Source organism: Antedon mediterranea, chromosome 11 (assembly GCF_964355755.1).
Source record: "Antedon mediterranea chromosome 11, ecAntMedi1.1, whole genome shotgun sequence".
In the NCBI taxonomy this organism is placed as follows: Eukaryota; Metazoa; Echinodermata; class Crinoidea; order Comatulida; family Antedonidae; genus Antedon; species Antedon mediterranea.
In genome coordinates, this window is record NC_092680.1 from 18,941,792 (window position 1) to 18,963,128 (window position 21,337).

The window sequence follows — 21,337 nt, forward strand, 5'->3', positions numbered from 1 at the left end:
ACACTAACTCATATTTGAGCACGCAACTGCAGCAATGTATATGGCCTTGTTCACTACCTCTCCTCTCCCCCTCCCCACCCCACAGGTTTGTGCACCTCAGTGAAAAATCCTCTTTTTGTTTGATAATTTTGGTTATGGACCTGCAAGATGAAAAAGGATCCCTTTTGTAATATCAAGAGTAATGGGATATGCATCTGTATGTACGCAAAAAGCTTGGTTCCCACAAGGACGTAAGTGCAACGCAAGTAATTTGACCAATCACAAGTGATGGACTATTCACACTGTCGCTTGTCAATGGTGGAATCGCTTATATTAATGGTAAAAAATAAGTTAAGACCTATTGGACGAAAAAAGTTTTGTGACAGTGTAGTATTGGGATAGTTGAGTGTAATAAGGTTTCATGATTTGTACAAAGAACATTGTCAGGCTGAAAAAACAACACAATCTGAGCGTCATGAAACATGTACTTGCTCTGTGTTTATCTTTGCAAATGACGTAAATGAAGGTACATATGATCAATGATAATAACATGAACTTAGGGAGACTTACCTTGAAAATCTAAATGAAGAACCTTGGAACCTAATGTCTTCAATGCTCATATTCATATTCTACACATTCAATGTTAATAAACATTCATTAGACGGAGGACAACATAAAGAAGAAACATCAATACCATTTGACCTAGAATTTAATCAAGGTGGACATTAAGTTTCTCTTTTAAGAGGTCAAACAAAATTAATTAGCCGTATGTGCCTCTTCCTTCATTACATGAACAAACTGATGATGAATAAATAGTTAACTGAATGCAACAGCAGAGGTAACGTTGATGCTAAATCCTGTAATTGGCGGGTATCCACCCTGTAATTGGCGGGTTACTCGCTGTTGGATGAAATAAAATAAAATAAAATAAAATAAAATAAAACAACAAAAGAGAACATACAAAAATTCGATCAGAATATTATACCAGGGAGACCAACAACCAATGACCGAGTACTGAATACTGAATACTGAAATCCCTTATTTGTCCATCATCATCATAAAATAACAACATAAATTCTTCTTGAAGATTGACAATTATTAGTACAATAATAAATAGATATACAATAAAATATATTATGTACACACACATAATTGCACCAAAAATATAAGTTATGACTACACGGAATACAAATGACTAGGTATTAAAATTGAGAAGGATTCAGGAGATTAAAATAGTTTAAAACAGCTTTAAAAGGATTAAAAACAGCTTTAAATGGATTCAAACCATTAGAATGTTCCTAAAACCTTTACAATTTATAAATTGCTAAAATTTCAAATAGGCTAAAATGTTTAAAACGAACGTTGAAAAAAAAAAAAAAAAAATAGTCCTATATTCACAATCCCACCAAGGACAAGGTTATGAAATTTGGTGAACATTAGGGGTGTTGGAGGAATAATACTAAGTATAACATCATCAAACATTATGTGACAAAAAAATGATGACATCATACAAACTAGTAAGACAGAGCTGTAGATTATATCATACAGTATACACAGTACTACCAAACATGAAACAAATAGGCCGAGTACATTATATTCTCATATTTTATTTTTCAGTCGCCATGAAATTTATTTAGTCATATTGAAAGACAATGGTGAAAATGATGAACTGACAATTAATGCAAGTTTTATATTTGGAGTGAAAATTCTGCAAAAAAGCTGCCAACATTAGTTAAACCACACTAAATATTAGGTAAAGCAACTTTATAATTTTTTTTATATATGTAATATAATCCCACAAAAATTTAGCACTAATTTCTATAAATTATTTATAAAATACTAAAAGATGATATGATACATTCATAACAGAAGAGTAATGTTAATGTATTCCTTTAGATTTACCGAAGCCTATATCCAGCTGTCTAAAAAGATGTACTACTCTGTCTACACTATCAAACTCTTTTGACTAAAAAAATGTGATGTGCCCAAATATGGTAGTGATATGCCCAAATATGGTAGTGGTATGACATCATCATGTCCATATATGGGCACATCACATTTTTTGTCACATAAAGTTTGATAGTGTAGTCAGAGCTTTAGCAGCATAAAGAAATTTACTAAATATGTAGACCTATTCAATAGACAAAATGTTTAATTTGCTTTCTTCCATTAATTAATGATACTGGGATGTATCATCAAATTCTTATTAACAATGAATTCACATGTGACATTCAAAGCAGATCACTACCATGGTTACGAAGATTTCAGAGTGGATAGATGGTAATTAACTCAACCAATCAAGTTGTCAATGTCACGTAACATGATTGTTTGCTGGGATAATGAGGCAACACGAACTGAGAACAACGGCAGAATCAAAGAACAACGACTGGAAACCATGAAATACAACAATAGACGAATCTACTATTATTATAAATGAGACTTAATCAAGAGGAAAATATGAGTGAATAGTGAAAATTAATAATTCATGTTCTTATATTTGTTATTTGCATTGCAGGTTGTATAATGGAGTATTATTAAAATCTTTTGTTGTCCGAGTTATTAATTTTTAATAGGAATTTAAACAATATATTGCCTTAGGGTCTGATGATGTTTATATCATTGCATTATAATTATTATAATAGAAATGAATAACAAATTGCATTGTAATTTTATGTGGTGCCAAAAATATTCCATTAAAAAAGTTTTTTGTTAGGATACAATTTTAAATTATGATAATAATAATTATGCGACTAGCAGTGTTGATGATTGTGATTATAATGAATGTTATTTGCAATGTTTAAGTGATGACATTTTCTTTAAACAAATTGAGTATGAAATGCAAACTATTATCTTCTCAGGGTCGTAGCGAGAGGTTATAAACAGACGAGGCAAAGATGCTTAAAATGCTTTATTAATATAAAATATGACGATCTGCCCTGAGGAATTGGGGTGGATGGTGAAAATTGAAAATTTCATATGAGACAAGCACCTCGTCTGCCTCATGCTCGCTACGGCCCTGCTTCTCTACATTCTGAATGTGTGACATAACTAACGATGACTGAACATGTGATCTGCTATTTCAACGACATTTGTTTATCTGCCATTTCAAAGAAATTGGTCTAAAAAAAACATGGTAATCCTATAAAAATTATTATTGAAGATTACTCCATGCCATGTTGAAAATATTTAACACTTATTTAAAAATTTTGTAAACAAAATAATTATCCACTGAAAAAGAAAACCAGACAAAATGGTTACCGATTGTAGGCCAGGTCATGTACATACACACCGACATGAATGATTGGCAGTTCGTTAATAACAAGCGATTAGCATTTTACATATAATACCATTATCCACACAGATAATGTTTTTTATCATTACCTTTATTTGTTTCATTTTTAGAAGAATATCGGTTAATGAGATTTATAAATGGGTTAAATTTTGTTCAATATCTGTAATGACTTTAGTAGTAGTCATATGAATATATACAAAATATTCACATGTCTACTACTACTAGTTGTTAAATATCATTACTGAATATGGTAATTGATTAAAAAAAATATATCTAACATTTTTGAAAAACATTCTACAATTTTGCAGAAAATTTAAGTTTGACTATAGAAATTAAAATTTTCTGCAAAATATCTAAACTTGTTTTATGTACACATACAGTATATAAAATAAACTGTGTAAGCAGCCCGTAAGCAGTATAAAGATAAGGAAATTATGACTTTAAAAATATGCAAAGCATCGGCGTAAGCTCAACACAGATAATTTGACCAATCATGACACAACGTTTATCCAAACTGTTAGTTGTACCTTCTTCTTTGTGTCCTAGTGGGAACCAAGCTACACCATGACAATGTCCTCCCCAGTGCAAAACACATTCAAGACCTATAAGCTTTGTCTACACTATCAAACTAGTTTGACAAAAAAAAAGTGTGATGCGTCCAATTATGGTAGTGATATACCCAAATATGGTAGTGAAGTGACATCATCATGTCCATATATGGGCACATCACATTAGAGTTTGGTAGTGTACACAGAGCTTTAACTGCATTATGTAGGACACCACAGAATTTCTCAGCCTACATTCAGTCCACTTTTCAACCTATAAAAAGCATCGTGTTTATAATCAGTTCGGCAATATCCATTGTTGCTCTCTTTACCGAAGCCTTTTCAAAACATAATTACATCACATTGTACAACAACCTTTTAACGACCCTCGTCATTAAAGAATATGTTACTGTTGCGCTCATCATGCAAAAAGCTCATCAATTGTGTGTTAATAACTCTGGATGATATGGAGTAAACTCTTCAAGTTGAGCTAATGACCTGATTTGAGTGCTCCTGAGCCCCTTTCTCACAGATGTGCCTGCAATATACCGGTACAGTGCTGGCGTCGTGCCGGTATCGTTACCGGCATATACCCATTCTCATCGGACTATCGTGCCGGAAATATAACCGGTATATACCGGCTTTCTGTGAGAAAGGAGTCGGGCATATTCGGCCAATAAAAAGTCTCTGACAAAATAATTATTGAGGGCGTCCTTTATTGTTATTATTTTTGTCTAGCGATGATATGGCGGCGAATGTTAAGTTACAGATTATTATCTTCCTTTATAGCATATTTATGCAATACATGCTATGTACAGTATATTGTGCATATATTATACAGGTATAGCAATTAATTTGCCGTCATCGGCAATCTGTAAAACACCTTAGAAGGCTGTAGGCCTACAATTTACAAGGCGACGAAAGGTCAGGCACCAACAAACAAAGAGCTAATAATGGCCTAGCCTAGCGGCCTATATAGATTATGCTACAAATTTCTTCTTGTCCCCTTATTTTAAGCAGCTCTCTTATCTCATTATCCCTCCAGTTCCACATTATTATTGTTAATTGAATTGAATAGGCGCCAAAGTGATACACTTGACTGCGCAAGGTGTCAAAGCCTCGACGGGGAACCCCGGAATATAACGGTGTAAGATTTAAATGTGTCCGGTGTTTGAAAGTGTCCACTGGACAATTTTCAGCATTGAATAGTGTAATACCAGCTGTTGAAAATGGCTGCAACCACCCGGGCAGCTTTCATCGATAAAAAAGTAGGACCATCGACATCATATTAACCCCGTAAAAACTAGGGCACTGGACGGTCACCAACTCCCGTTAGGGTAATTATAATTCCTTAGAATACCAACTTGAATCGCAAAATATCAAGTCGATTGAAATAAATATTACTATTATTATATCTGGAGACATATAGTCTAATCAAATTAAATTGTTTGTTTTTGATTGAGTATATACAACCTGTTGTCAATTTGAAGTAAATCTGACAACTTGAAAAAATATATAGCCTACCGGTACTGTATTATTATTTCTAGGGAATGAATATCACTAAATCATATAGGCATAGGGCCTACCTATTTTCGTTCTCTCGAAATATTATTTCATTGGAATTCGAATTACTAATTCGCGAGAGAACGAAATAATTTCCCTCGAAATTATTTCGTTCTCTCGATCATTCCTTGTCTCGAAGTAGTAATTCATTTTTTATATTGTTCAGTTCTTGAAATCTTATTTTGTTCTCCCTAAATATATTTGTTCCCTCAAAATATTTTTCAGTTCTCAAAATATTATTTTGTAATATTCATAATACTGTTACTAATTTAATAATATTAACTGATAACAAAAGTGCTTTAAACAAGTAAGTTCGTCATTGTTAAAGTGAGTTCTTTTTCATTATATTTTTTTTCACAGATGCCTGATTTTTGGTTTTATTTAATAAAACATTGAATTGATTAGTCACAATATTTTATTTGTTTCTAGAGATTTTACATTATTTATTTATTTATCTAAAATACATTTGAAAAATATTGTTGATGCATATTACCAAAAAATATTTATTTTTTTATATTTTATATGGCAAAATAAACACCTTAATTGCGCATCAAAATTATTCGTTCACTCAAGGGTATTTCGTTTTTTTGTATTTTTCGAATAATCTCTAAAAAAAAAACGTCCACCTCTCCTAAGGGACCACTTCTCATAATTCCGTAACGACCACCTTTCGCAAATTACCACCTCTATTGAGGTGGTCACTTACGGGAGGTGTAGTCGGTAAAAGAAGTGGTCGTCTACGAGCGGTGGTAGTTTATGAAAGCAGTCCGTTATGAGAGGTGGTTACCCCTTCAGGAGGTTGTCCATTGTGAGAAGCGGTCCATTAACAGAGGTAGTCCCTTTTAAATATTAAAGGTGGTCGCTAACAAAGGTGGTTGCTTACGATCAGAGTGCTAAGTTTTGAAAGCCGATCACTTACGAGAGGTGGATAGACTGACGACAAGTAGAGAAATACATTTGCACATGATTTAGACATTTTTAATTCAACATTTATTAGTTTCTATCAATGGTATAACAATACAATAAAAAGAATGATAATTTATAATGAGAAAATACAAAAAATACCATTAATAGAGGATCTTGCAAGAAGAGAATACTTGTCACGCAAGACCCATAAACAAAAGAAAAAAATACATTTGTATATAATTATTAAATAAAATAAAAAAAAGTCATGACAAAAACATTTTGAAGGTCTAGTTTGAGTACAATGATAACAAATTACTTTTAAGTTTTTTACGAAAAGTTGGGAGAGAGGAAGAGTTAACAATACTAGTATCTAATTGATTCCAAATTAAAGGGCCAGAAACATAAATAAAGTGAGAAGAACTAGTTAATCTTACAAAAGGAATAGTTAACTGAAACTTATGAACAGTACTTCTTAAATTATGACCATGGTTGAAATCAGCAGTGTTAAATAAATTCATCATGGGAGAAGGAAGATTGTTAGAAAAATATTGAAAGACAAAAGAGGCACTTTAGGTTTGTAAAATATATAATATTTTATTAGCTGGCGATATTAACTACATTAGCTGTGAGGCAATTTTCGTTACTACATTACCTGTTGAGTTGTATATGAGTATAATGTTGATTTTTATTTGATAAATAAGCTGTTGGTGTTTCTACATCATTAGCTAGTTCTAGGTTTTATTATATGGGTGGATTTGACTTTTCTACACTAGCAGTTTTGAACAGGGCCTACTGTGTTTAAATGGAATGCTACAAGTTGTATTATTTTTTTTTATTTATCGTTTTGTGTACTAAAGTGGCAGCATAATCAGTATTTATTTTTACCAGATGTCCAACAAGGGTAATGTCCCAATTGGTAATTGCCACAATTGTCAGGTCAACCTCAAAACAGCGGCTCTCGGGACCGGGAGAGTTGTATGATTTGTTTTTATTATTATTTTTTTTTTAATGCGCCTTGAGCACTCTGTGGTATGTGTGCTATAAAAATCCTGTTATTATTATTTGTTATTATTATTTCACCTTTTAGTCGTGTCTGTCTTAAAGTAAAGTGATCTTTAATTGGAAGAGGACCAGTACAATTACTTGTTTTTAATCACATGATTATAAACTATTTATTCCTCTTGTCTGTGCTCGTACAAAATAATAAAACGGTCGCTAATTGGAAGTGTATTAAAGTAAAGTGATCTTTAATTGGAAGAGGACCAGTACAATTACTTGTTTTTTATCACATGATTATAAACTATTTATTCCTCTTGTCTGTACTCATACAAAATAATAAAACGGTCGCTAAATGGAAGTGTTTAAATTGAAGTGATCTTTAATTTGAAGAGGACCAGTACAATTACTTGTTTTTTATCACATGATTATAAACTATTTCTTCTTCTTGTCTTTATTCATACAAAATAATATAACGGTCGCTAATTAGAGGTGTCTTAAAGTAAAGTGATCTTTAATTGGAAGCGGACCAGTACATTTACTTAATTTTGTCACATAATTAAACTATTAATTATTCTTACCTTTACTCATACCAATTAATAAAAATGGTCGCTAATTAGAGGTGTCTTAAAGTAAAGTGATCTTTATTTGGAAGCGGACCAGTACAGTTACTTAATTTTGTCACATAATTAAAACTATTAATTATTATTGTCTTTACTCATACCAATTAATATAATGGTCGCTAATTGGAGGTGTTTTAGGTAAAGTGATTTTTAATGGAAGAGGACCACTTCATTTACTTGTTTTTGTCATATACTTAACAATTATTTATTCTTTTTGTCTTTATTAATACTAAATAATATAATGGTCGCTAATTGGAGGTTTCTTTAAGTAAAGTGATCTATAACTGGAAGAGGACTAGTACAGTTACTTAATTTTGTCACTATCATAATTAAAACTATGTATTCTTCTTGTATTTAGTCCTACCAATTAATAAAATGGTCGCTAATTAGAGGTGTCTTAAAGTAAAGTGACCTTTAATTGGAAGCGGACCAGTACATTTACTTAATTTTGTCACATAATTAAACTATTAATTATTCTTGCCTTTACTCATACCAATTAATAAAAATGGTCACTAATTAGAGGTGTCTTAAAGTAAAGTGATCTTTAATTGGAAGCGGACCAGTCAGTACAGTTACTTAATTTTGTCACATAATTAAAACTATTAATTATTATTGTCTTTACTCATACCAATTAATAAAATGGTCGCTAATTGGAGGTGTTTTAAGTAAAGTGGTCCTTTATTGAAAGAGGGCCAGTACAATTACTTGTTTTTTGTCACATAATTAATAACTATATATTCTTCTTGCTTTATTAATACTAAATAATATAATGGTCGCTAATTGGAGGTTTCTTTAAGTAACGTGATCTATAACTGGAAGAGGACTAGTACAGTTATTTAATTTTGTCACTATCATAATTAAAACTATGTATTCTTCTTGTATTTACTTCTACCAATTAATAAAAATGGTCGCTAATTAGAGGTGTCTTAAAGTAAAGTGACCTTTAATTGGAAGCGGACCAGTACATTTACTTAATTTTGTCACATAATTAAACTATTAATTATTCTTGCCTTTACTCATACCAATTAATAAAAATGGTCATTAATTTGAGGTGTCTTAAAGTAAAGTGATCTTTAATTGGAAGCGGACCAGTCAGTACAGTTACTTAATTTTGTCACATAATTAAAACTATTAATTATTATTGTCTTTACTCATACCAATTAATAAAATGGTCGCTAATTGGAGGTGTTTTAAGTAAAGTGGTCCTTTATTGAAAGAGGGCCAGTACAATTACTTGTTTTTTGTCACATAATTAATAACTATATATTCTTCTTGCTTTATTAATACTAAATAATATAATGGTCGCTAATTGGAGGTTTCTTTAAGTAACGTGATCTATAACTGGAAGAGGACTAGTACAGTTATTTAATTTTGTCACTATCATAATTAAAACTATGTATTCTTCTTGTATTTACTTCTACCAATTAATAAAAATGGTCGCTAATTAGAGGTGTCTTAAAGTAAAGTGACCTTTAATTGGAAGCGGACCAGTACATTTACTTAATTTTGTCACATAATTAAACTATCAATTATTCTTGCCTTTACTCATACCAATTAATAAAAATGGTCATTAATTTGAGGTGTCTTAAAGTAAAGTGATCTTTAATTGGAAGCGGACCAGTCAGTACAGTTACTTAATTTTGTCACATAATTAAAACTATTAATTATTATTGTCTTTACTCATACCAATTAATAAAATGGTCGCTAATTGGAGGTGTTTTAAGTAAAGTGGTCCTTTATTGAAAGAGGTCCAGTACAATTACTTGTTTTTTGTCACATAATTAAAAACTATATATTCTTCTTGCTTTATTAATACTAAATAATATAATGGTCGCTAATTGGAGGTGTTTTAGGTAAAGTGATTTTTAATTGGAAGAGGAACACTTCATTTACTTGTTTTTGTCACATACTTAACAATTATTTATTCTTCTTGTCTTTTCACATACCATATAATATAATGGTCCCTAATTGGAGGTGTTTAGGCAAAGCGATCTTTAATTAGAAAAAAAAAATTTGTTTGGCATCATTAAGTATTATTGGTTATTAAAAGAAGACAAGACAAGTGCAGGCGTGATAAAAACAACCACCTATCATAAAACGTATGATACAGTATTTAATAGTGGACGCATTTCAATCCATGGGTCAGACATTATTAAACGGGCCGGACAGCATTAAATTGTTGAAAAACGCCCACGAACCCGTTGAAACATGCAACTGGACACTATCCAATGCTGAAAAGTGTCCACCCGGACACTTTTGAATGCTGGACACAATTCAATCTTACACCGGCAATACGTTCTCACAGAATGCCCGTCTGGCATTGCGGGGAATATCCCTAGAATATTACTAGGTCTAAAGCAGGTCATGTCGATGCCGGCATGGTGCCGGCATGATGCCAAGACGACCCGTTCTCACAGAAAACCATACCGGCATGGTAATGGTATATTCCCGCAATATTCCTGGCACACAACTCTGTGAGAAAGGGGCTCTGGTGGGGTAATGAAGTGCGTTACGACAGGTGCAAATAGCCTTGTAAAACTACCAATGCAAACTTTTATAAAACTGTCACTAATTTAGTATAAATTCAAATGCCTTGAACTTGCCTAATAAAACCATGTTTGTATTCATGTAGCCCGATTGAACTTCTTCAGGATAAACTTCCTCCTTAATACTGATTAATAATATAGAAAAACAAAAAATTCAAAACCAGATATAATATAATTGACTTGAAGTTACTAAAAGATATCATCAATTATTTTAGCATCAGATATATTATTGTTATTGTTTTCTTTCTTAATTTTTTTTCATTAATGGAATGTGTTTTCATTTAAGACACAAACCATACGAAGAGAGGTTGAAGGCTTTGGACCTACCTACGTTAGTATTTAGAAAGAAAAGGGCTGATGTATTACAAACATTTAAAATAATAAGTATGAGAAAATAAATGATGAGAAGCTCTTTGCAAAATCTAATTATAAACAAACTAGAGGACACAGTTTCAAAGTCTCTAAACCCAAGATAAAATTAAACGTTAGAAAGAGTGCATATTCGGTAAGAGTGGTAGATGATTGCAACTCATTACCCAGTCATGTAGTAGAGGCACAATCGGTCAATGAGTTCAAATCGGGCATTGCTAAATATTGGTCTGACCACCACATCAAGTTTCGCCCGTACGTTAATGAAGAGTTATGACGATGGAGGGACAAATGAGCTAGTTCTCAATGTCCGAAGTTCAAGGTAAATTCAAGGTAAATTTCATTCACAAAACGCCTGAGACACATTTTTGAAAGAAAATGATACATAAAGTTTATTTCAGATAGTTTGAAATCGTGAGGAGCATTGTTGCACAATGCATGATAGGAAGGAAATTGGAGGAAACAACAAATCTTGTGATCTCCCCGTTAATATTCTCAATTGATCACACTTTGTATTATAAATAAACCAAATACAGCAAGAATGCACTACCTTTTAATAAACCTTAAAAAAATAGATTCATTTTTTAGTACAGTTATAGGCCGACATTTGAAATGCTAGAAACCACAACAGAGATTTGCCTAGGACCCCACTCCAAGCTCAAGGGTATGCATCTCAATTTATAGCACTATCCCCTTTATAAAAATATGATAAAAGCACAAGGCACACACCGTCAATAATTTATATGTAAACTTTTTAATAGGTGAAATTTTACCAATCAGTCATATAAAGTAAAGATTTATTGCAAAGTTTCAGAGTGGAATGAATTAAGATTTAACTGTTTGCAGTACTTGGTAATTGAAACCATAAACTTGCAGTTAAAACGAACCTTGATTTTATTTTAAGTTTAGTTTCGATTTTGTAGAACCTTTAGGTTCCAAGGGTGAAAAAGTTATAAATGAATAGAAGGCCAATTTCAGATACTGAAAGGGCTTCAGAGAAAAAAAAAACATTTTGTACCCACTTTATATTCAATCAATTAAAGCCTATGATAATGATTTTAATATAACAATATAATAATTCATTCTTATATATATATTATGTATAAGCAAGCTCTCAATGCACTGCACATTATCACCCCGGTCATTTTTAGGATCAAACACGTATGGAAACATACTTCCATAATAATGCAGCTAGTAATCAGCGCAAAGTTGTGTCTTGATCTAACCGGGTACCCATTTTATAAACCTGGGTAGACAGAGGAAAATGTAAGTAAAGTGTCTAAGGATACAAGCAATGCGGCAAGAGTTGGATTTGAACTACGATCTCACGATCAGTAATCCAACGTCCAAAACACTGTGGCACACGTCCTCACATTTTGTATACTATTGTACAGGGATGTACAGGGATTAGGGAAGTCTGGATGGCTGCTGACGGGATGGGAAAACAGTATTTTCCAGCGGTTCCTTGGATGGGTGATGATGGGTTCAATGAGGCTGAGATTCCAAATAGGCTTTAGCCTATATATGGAAATTGGACCTAATTACCTAAATTTAGGAAATAGCTGAGGATTTATTTATGTTTGTAAATAAAATACTGCATTGAGTACATCAAAACATTGAATTCTCAACATGTGTTTCATCTTTTTCTTTAGTTATCCTTGTTTTTAATTTAGTGGATTTCCGGATTTAAAGTAATTCTTTTTCTGAATCAACAACAGAATGCTGATGTCAAGATGAATAGAAATAAAATGACCGATGACCATCATCATGCATTCTTAAAAATTTTTACCAGCAAGAGGCAAGAATGATAATTAGAATCGGTCACTATGGTGGTCTACACTAATCATCTCTAATTGTCTTATATTGGTGTTAATTTGGAAATTGATTATAATAAAACAAAATGTGATATAGATGGGTTTTAAAGAAAACAGTATGAACAAGCATAGATATTTTATCCAGCATTATGTTAATCATTATATCACAATCTTATTTAAATACTTTTGAGAAATTACTATAACTATTATGAAGTACAATAACAACAATTACAATGAAAGGTTAACATTTACAGCTGCCAAGTCTTGCTGGGGTTATTGACGTGAACACTGATAAATCAGTCAGTATAGTTACGCTCACTGTATTTAAATAATCAGGAATTCAAACGACATAAATAGCAACATTGCTTTCCACTGGGAGATGACTAAAATATTTATCATAGAATTTAAAGCATCTAAAAGTAATGTTGTTTCTATGAAGTTATAAAAATAGTAAAGGGTAGACAGAGTTGAGTTTGATGTGTGTATTTTATTTACTACTAATTTCTGCGGTCTTGGTGAAAACATACCGCGGTAAATATAAAAATAAGACTTTTACGCATGACGTCAAACCTCATTTTGCGCATATGCATGTTACTCTTCCTATAAGCAATTTCAATAGTTTTAATGAAACCTTTTTGTAGTACTTTTTATGCATTATGTCAAACAGTCATTCCTTGGATAAATTGACAGTGGCTTTTTGTATAACTGTGGACAAATTAATGAGCACCATTTGGTGGCAGCACTCCACACAAAGGGACCCTGTGTGCAATTCTGCCCAGTACTGTAGGCTGCAAGTCACAGGATATTCGTCCACAATTACAGAGCTGTTCATACTTGCCTGGTTGGTTTGACCAAATCAAGTCCAGTGCGAATGGGGCTTATTTTATTACAAGTACAAGACTCTTGATCAAGGTAACGGATACTTTTTCTGGACCACCTGGCTGCTATTTATACTAGATTACTGACTAACTTATACCGCATTTAATCTTTGTATTGAGTCACCTATTATAATTGTAGTAATAACAACCTTGACTTTATCGAATGATTCGGTAAAAAACTTTTCATTTTCTTCTCAATCAATGAATATTTTTAGATCAAAGAGAACATGAATAATGCCATAATAGCCGACTGGTAGATTTTCCCACCACCGTTGTTCAGCAAATCTGATGACAACCTTATTACTTTAGAATACCTGTAACGTGAAAACAATACATTTCATAGAGAAAGAGGCGGGTATAATTAAAAAAGCTTTTTGATCATTAGAACATTGAAGGTCTAGGACTATCTCATTATAATAGATTATCGCATTATTGTATAAGTTAAGACCTAACCAGTGCCTTTGTGTTCTACACTAGACCTTGAGTGGTAATATATGTTCTATTAAAACTGTAATTAAATTTTACAACAAATTTAAAACAGAAACAGTATCACAGGTAACTCACTGAAATTAATCCATACAATTGGCGGATTTCAGGATGGTGTACTCTTGAAACCATCCACAAAAAAACACTTGCGCCGTGAAAATTGGAAGCAGTTACAGTTTCGACACCTTTTGATTAGGTCGATTATAATATTAGGTTCACAGACATCTTTTTGAATTTGTTGTTTTTGTTTCACCCACCATGAGGACAATGGCATCGGCCTTATAGGGCACCTAGCCGAAGACTTCAGCTAGCCTCACTACTCTATCTAGGCTAAGTGTAATTGAGACAGAGTTAGTCTGTCTCAGCATGGACCTGGTCTCGGGCTAAGCTACAGTAGATACGCCAGGTAAGCTCAGGCCCTAGCCTAGCAGCAGCTGGATGGTGTGGTGATGAAATATATAGCCTGAGAGAGTATTTAAGATACGTATTTTATAATATAATAACATCTTTTCATCGAGATGTTCTGATTTAGGGCTAACTAGTAAAATGAACCAACCTACCACCTGCATTCCACCTCTAATTTTGTACAGAAGTTTAAATCTGGTTGAGGGCGCTAAACAGATATTTTTTCAATTCTTAAAAAGTAGTCTGATGCTGATAATTAACAGGTTGATTAGAATTATTTGTTTATATGCCACTTTTCTTATGATAAAAGCACTTTACCACCATGATATTTTTTTCTTCATTTTTTATAATACAGTAAATTATTGTATTAAACTTAAATTTGTATTATAATTTGCAATTTAAAGAGTGTTCATATTTTGTATATATTTTTCTCTCTATCAAATTTGTCTTGTTTTAATTACTTTGATTATATAGACATGTTGGAATGTGTATCGGTTCCCTTTTCTCAATTGACGATTAACAATCTTGTTTTGTTCTTGCATCAGTCTGATCTAGCGCCCTTTGGGGAAGGCCCGGCAATCGAGCAGGTACATATTATGGTTGCTGTGTTGTTATGTTCTGCTAGTAGGTACTGATGAATAAAGATCATTATACCATAGTCTAATGTGTCTATGGTTTTGTTTCTCTTTTCTGACGTTTCTTTTAGCACATAATTTTAACTAATTAATTTTCTTACAGCATTACACCTTCACATTGTTTCAAACCAGGCACCATTTAATGTACAATTATAATATTTACAGCAGTTGCATATAAGTTACACATTGTTCGTTTATCAATACATTTTGAAAAAAATAGTTCTCTTCTCTTTGGATTAAAGCAACCAGAAATAATTCATTACTTATAGCATTCAGGAAGATCAAAGAAAGCACCTATTTTAGCAATGGAATTATTTTTCTTATTAGTTATTTTATTGTTTTTAAAATATTAATTTAAGGGAAAACCCATTTCTTCTGAGCGTTGTACAGAAATGACTGGCGGTTTGCTTGCTGACCAGGCCTGTATGTTGCTGAAAAGAAAATGTGAAACAAAAAATGAAAAACTGAAAGTAGCTAATAAAGTATTCATTGAAGTATAGATTACATTAAAAAGAGGTGAACAAACTCTATTAATGTCCTTGTTTTTATGTAGAATGAAAACTCTAGCATTCTCATCAACGAAGACCAAATGTTTGTTACTGCACTAATATTATATATGCCATAAATGCATGCAACTTTTTTAATGTAGTAATACATATAATAGTATAATCATGGACCTATAAAATTATAGGTATGGTATATGTAAATAACTTTTAAGATAAATGCCATTTTGTAACTGTAGCGGCGCTATACAGTATTTGGTTTGGCGCGTCAGTAGCAGAAGAGGTACGAATGAGATGCATCCTTCGTCGCTGCTACTCAATCTTATGCATCAAAAAGCTTGTTTTTGGGTATGTTTTATCTTTAATTTGTTAGTATTAGTTTAAGTAATTGTTTGAGATCATTAATTGCCAGACTACAGCATGTTTGATGGTAAATTAACGTAGTTGTCTTAGTTGGAAAGTTAGACATTCATCTAACACGATGTGTGTGTTCTCATGCTTCGAGCATGTTCGAGCATCTTAAGGTCAAGTGACGAAGATAGATCACTTTACGGTCACGTGTCAAAACAGTAGATTCCAAGATGGCTGCGCCCATCGGAACTAATACATTTTTTATATTATTGCTTGTGATATTGATAATTGATTATAAACCTTCATTATTTCGATTTAATAACTATTGATTTATTGAAAGAAAGTCATTAATTGATTGTTATATGTTATTGATATTTGTTTTACAGTCAACTTGTAACTTAACGATTACTGAATTGAAGGCTTGTGGTTTATGAGTTTGCGCCATAATTCATGTAAGGTTTGAACATTATTGGATTAACTCATATGTAGTATTTAATTAAAACCATCTATTTGATCATTTGTTAGACATACTGTATAACATTGTTCATAGAACCACGTTCTGCTTAGTTATTCAAATTGTTTGTTTATTTGAGACTTGTTAAACGATATTAAGTGATTATTATTTGTATTTTTCTAGTCACCAGACTATTTTCAGAGTCAGAGAATAAAAGTACTGAAATTTACATAGTTTGCGTTGTTGTGTTGGTGCCCTCATTGTTCGTAAACTACATCAAGCCCAGATATTCTACAGTATATTATATTGAGCCTCACATAGGCATATAATAAAGAGATGAAAAACAATAGTTATGATCTCAATTCGCTTTATCAAAAGGCAAAAAATTAAACTGTTGGTACATGCTTTGCCTCACATAGGCATAATAAAGAAATGAAAAACTATAGTTATTCATTTCACACACATGGTTTGCAAAACAGGAGATACATACCTGGGCCTGGGTCAGCTGAGTTCTTAACAGTGTCACCTGTCCATCGACTGGTGTTAGATACAAACATTGAGCTGGACATGTAGTGCTTCTCTTCGCCATTGTAGTTAACAAGCTGGTAGCTACCAGGGCCTGGGTCTGGAAGTGGGGGTGGTAGGGGCATGGCTGGAGCTGAGATACATAGGTAGTGTTTCCGCCTATGAAAAGAAAAATGCAATTTACTGATCTAGTATATGGGGCTTATTACAGAACTTTCGGTTGATCGACGGTATACCACACATTGTATTAAGCTCTGTCTACACTGTCAAGCTAGTTCGACCAAAAAAGTGTGATGTACCCAAATACGGTAGTGATATGCCCAAATATGGTAGTGATATGACATCATCATGTCCATATATGGGCACATCACATTCTTTTGTCACATACACTTTGATAGTGTAGACAGAGCTGTAGGCTTGGAGCATTTAAGTATTGATCTGGGGTTAAGAATGGAGAATAGTATAATGGTCAAATATTAAAATATGGTTTTGAGGAATAAACACAATAGTGTTTCATTTAAAACAAAGCCAAGAATAAAACAAAAAGAGGCTAAAACAAGTTAGCCTTTGTTAATTATGTTGTTAGATTCTTTTGTATATCAAATCATATTCTTGTAACTTACGGCAGCAGTGTTTTATTGGCTGGTTCCGGTTCTTCATGAGGTTTGTAATGGCCTGGACCTGGGTTCTAACAGAGAAAAGAAGTGTATTTATATGTACATATTATTTGAAGGTGATTATAGTAAAATGTCTCCCCTAGTAGGAAGGAAATAAGATTGGGAAAAACTTCCTTTTCATTCATTCATACACATTTATTCAGTTTTTTGACAATAATAACTGCAGGGCCTGTCCTAGAAGCAATACACTGTCTCACGAGAGCTCCTACAATACAAATATGCAAAATACATAAAAAGAAATACTGTATAAAACAATAAAATAAGTCAAAAAAGAAAGATAAAATATTGAGCATAACAAAAGTTTAAGTTGTTGAAATGGCTAATAGGTAATGTTTTACAGATTTTTTTAAAGTAATTATACAGATTTTATTTTAACAGGGAGATCGTTCCATAATTTACTACTGTAGATTGGTTGTATAGAGAAAGTCTTCATTTCTCTTCTGGTAGTAGGCAAAGGAAATTGTGAAAACGTCATAAAATCACTTACCAGATTCGTTGTATTGTTCATTGTTCGTTCAGTCGTTGATTTGAAGCAGCTATTAGGAACACGCACTGAATCGTGCAGTAAACTATCACTTACATTATACTGATCTGTATAAAGAATACGGTAATATATTAATATGCATTGTATAGTGAATTTCATTCTTTTTGTTAACACGCCTTGAGCACTCTTGAGTGGGATGTGTGCTATATAAATCTATATTATTATTATTATGTCATATGATATAAATATGGAATAAATTTTTAAAAAATGCTCACTATGTGCTTTTCTGAAAGAATACTAATAATATATAAAGTAATGGGTCAGTGGCTGAGGTATTAGATTCCTGAGAGCAGACTGGCCTGGAGTAGGCATAAAGCCTCAGTGAGGTGCAGATGACGACCCTACAAAAAGGATCCTATTAATATACCTTTCTCAACTTGTTTATGTTAATGTTTTATACCAAGTAAAATATTTCATCACTGATTTAATTGTAAAACATACTTGGGCCTGGGTAGTTCCCAGGTGGTCTGTGATAATCAACTCTTTTTGATGTCGACCTAAATGATGCCTGCACTTGGCTTCCATAGTGTTTTTTGGTGCTATGACCCGAGATCTGAAAAATATGAAAATAACAATCATTTCAGGTACTTAATGGATATCTGGACTTCAAATGTACAGTAGGCCTATTCAGTACAATATTAGGTCACAGTTGAGCTAATACCCGACTAATTAAAAATGATATTGAATATTCTTATGTGTAAATGTCAGTAACCAATGACCTGTATTTTGTTTTACCACTGACCAATGAATGTCAATCTTTTACTGTAATTTAAACCCATCTCCAAACAATTATTAGTTATTAGGAAGCTTTTGATTTGCGACGACTAAAGCTCTATCTACACTATCAACCTTTATGTGACAACAAAAATGTGATGTGCCCATATATAGACTATTATATCTGGTCATATCACTACAATATTTGGGCACATCAAACTAGTTAATGTAGAGAGAGCTTTAGAATTCACCAAAAATATGTTAGTAGTGCATTGAAATTAACGTCAACTCACATCATATTTATTAGGTGCAGGACCGCTAGATGCTTTATTTTCTGCAATGACTGCAATTGGTTTCTGGAAGCTGCTTGTGTTTGTAGTTTTGTTAAAATCGTTCCTGGTGGAGAGGAGACTAGGCAAGTGGTAGGCAGCCGATCCCGGCCCTGGTGTGCCTTTATTCCGAACATTACGGCGTGTCTGAAAAAAGGCAAAAAAAAAAAAAGATTTAGTTAAAAAGGATAATTGGGTAAATATTTCCAGAAGACACTCTTTTTAATTATCTGATAATCTAAAATTAAAAGGAACATTAAAAATGATATGATGGGTGGAGTTGTAGCTTGGTGGTTAAGATGCTCGGCTATTGATTCATTGTTTCAAATCCTGTCAGATGTCAGTACTTTTTTCTCAAAACAAAACAAGTCATCCACTCTCTCAAAGATTTGTTTACGTGGAGAATCTTGTATGTATATTTGTCTTTTTAACAGATTGTCACTTATATCCAGACAGTGAAAAAATTGATGAATAAAATTTTAAAACGCACATGCTGGAAATTATGTATTATATTACATGTTTTACTTAATATTACCTTTGACACAAATCCAACTCCATAACCTTTTTTAGAATATGAGGATTTGTCAGATGTGGCACGACCATGGCTGACATAAGAACCTGGACCAGGGTTTTCATTCTAAGAAAGAGAATGCAAAAAGAATTAAAAGCAATTCAGATAATTTATTGTCCAATGGGAATTACATACTCATTTCCTAAAGCTCTGTCTACACTATCAAACTAGTTTGACAAAAAAAGTGTGCCCAAATATGGTAATGATATGCTCAAATATGGTAGTGATATGACATCATCATTCCCATATATGGGCACATCACATTTTTTTGTCACATAAAGTTTGATAGTGTAGACAGAGCTGAATTTCATGTCATGCAGTTTCTCTTTGAACCTTGTTATTGGCTATCTGGAAGATACTTACTACATCTTTTTCATGGCTGAACCTCTTAGACTGTGACCCAAAGCCTTTTTTGTCGTTGTTTGGTACGACAATCGTCTGATATTTACTTGGAATTGAAGAAGTAGCAGCACTGATTCCTGAACCTAAATAATAGATTTATAGTTGGTATAATTATTAATAATAAAGGCCTAGGCCCTAAGCAATATAATTTAATTGTGAAGTAATATAATACATTCTCAAAGCATAGTGTACAAAAAATATATTAATATTTATAATATATTTAGGCCTAGGCCTATTAGTTTTCAAATCTCCTTGATGATGATGTTGTGTACAGCATGGTATGCCAGCCTTAGTTAGCCTACTAATAATATAGTAGTACTAGGCCTAGCCTAGAGTAGGCTAGGGCTAGTAAGTAGTAGTATAATTATATAGGCGGCCTAGGCCTACTATACTTGCTTAATGTTATTGATTGGGTCGGTTGACAAGCTAAATATATTACATAAAATTTCTTTTTGAACAACCAAAAATAGTATAAGCGAACTGGCGTTTCCAATAATTATAAATATAGCTTATATGACCCTTCCTGTCTTCTTGTAACCAAAACTATCATAATATAGATGCTATACTCTAGGCCTAGAGGACTTAATAATAAATAAGGCCCTGCCTTGATTTGCATAGGCCTACTAGGCCTAGCCTAGTACTACTACGCCTAGGCCTAGGTAGGGCCTACTAGGCTAGGACGCCCTAGTCTAGGTAGGGCCTATAATATTCAAATCAGATGGATGGATGGGCACTTGCTTACCTTTATGAATCCTCCCAGATTGTATATGACCTGAAAGTCTTCGATAGTTTGGATCCAAAACTTGGACACTGTCTGCCATCACAAAAACTGTTAAGTCTATATGCTTAGGCCTACCACTCTTCCTGCTCAGTGCTGGACCGTCACGACCTTCAACAAAGTCTCTTGCCTCACACAACAAGCTGGCCTTTTTCGTAAGGCTAGCCTAGACTAGGCCTAGGCCTGGGTAGGCCGGATAGATGGAGCTTTATTTATACGCTTTCTCTAAAGTAAAGGAATCGTACCATAACTTGAGGGAATAAACAATTGGGTTAATCAATTATCTGATTTACAACCTTTTAACCACATTATTAATTCTCAAAACAACCCATTTACCACGCTACAATCAATCAGGAAATTCTTCTCGCGATCGAAAACCACATCAAAATAATAATACACGTTTCCATAGGCAACATAATTATGTTGATATTATACAGCGCCCTCATCGATGT

General features: G+C 32.9%; 1 protein-coding gene and 2 long non-coding RNA genes across 4 annotated transcripts in view; all 3 read right to left on the reverse strand.

The window, feature by feature from the left end:
- The window catches only part of LOC140062645 (uncharacterized), a 43,262-nt gene extending 38,314 nt beyond the window's left edge, over positions 1-4,948 (reverse strand). The window contains exon 1 of the long non-coding RNA XR_011847511.1: positions 4,192-4,948. This is a non-coding gene — a long non-coding RNA (uncharacterized lncRNA). The remainder of the gene's footprint in view (positions 1-4,191) is intronic.
- Positions 4,949-10,408: 5,460 nt separating this feature from the next.
- On the reverse strand, positions 10,409-14,575 carry LOC140062926 (uncharacterized). The gene is made up of 3 exons (XR_011847556.1): positions 14,558-14,575; positions 13,661-13,825; positions 10,409-10,575 (listed from the first exon to the last, which is right to left on the reverse strand). It is a non-coding gene; the product is annotated as an uncharacterized lncRNA (long non-coding RNA).
- Positions 14,576-15,149: 574 nt separating this feature from the next.
- LOC140062283 (O(6)-methylguanine-induced apoptosis 2-like) lies at positions 15,150-21,265 on the reverse strand. 2 transcript variants are annotated; one of them, XM_072108428.1, is made up of 10 exons: positions 21,222-21,255; positions 20,850-21,110; positions 20,069-20,190; positions 19,670-19,771; positions 19,099-19,281; positions 18,533-18,644; positions 18,035-18,138; positions 17,494-17,558; positions 16,836-17,029; positions 15,150-15,468 (listed from the first exon to the last, which is right to left on the reverse strand). In XM_072108428.1, the coding sequence occupies exons 2-10, from the start codon at positions 20,926-20,928 to the stop codon at positions 15,392-15,394; spliced, it is 1,038 nt and encodes a 345-aa protein (XP_071964529.1). In that variant the 5' UTR covers positions 20,929-21,110; positions 21,222-21,255; the 3' UTR covers positions 15,150-15,391. The 2 variants fall into 2 exon arrangements, with proteins under 2 accessions (XP_071964529.1, XP_071964528.1); XM_072108427.1 differs by having other exon boundaries at positions 20,850-21,265.
- Positions 21,266-21,337: the final 72 nt, after the last annotated feature.

Bases quoted from the DNA above. Each gene is read 5' to 3' on its own strand.
- LOC140062283 (XM_072108427.1), bottom strand. From the start codon at position 20,928: ATGGCAGACAGTGTCCAAGTTTTGGATCCAAACTATCGAAGACTTTCA. The intron at 19,772-20,068 runs GTAAGTATCTTC...TCTCTTTCTTAG, and splicing joins TCAGCCATGAAAAAGATGTA to AATGAAAACCCTGGTCCAGG. The intron at 18,645-19,098 runs GTGAGTTGACGT...CATATTTTTCAG, and splicing joins CTGCACCTAATAAATATGAT to ATCTCGGGTCATAGCACCAA.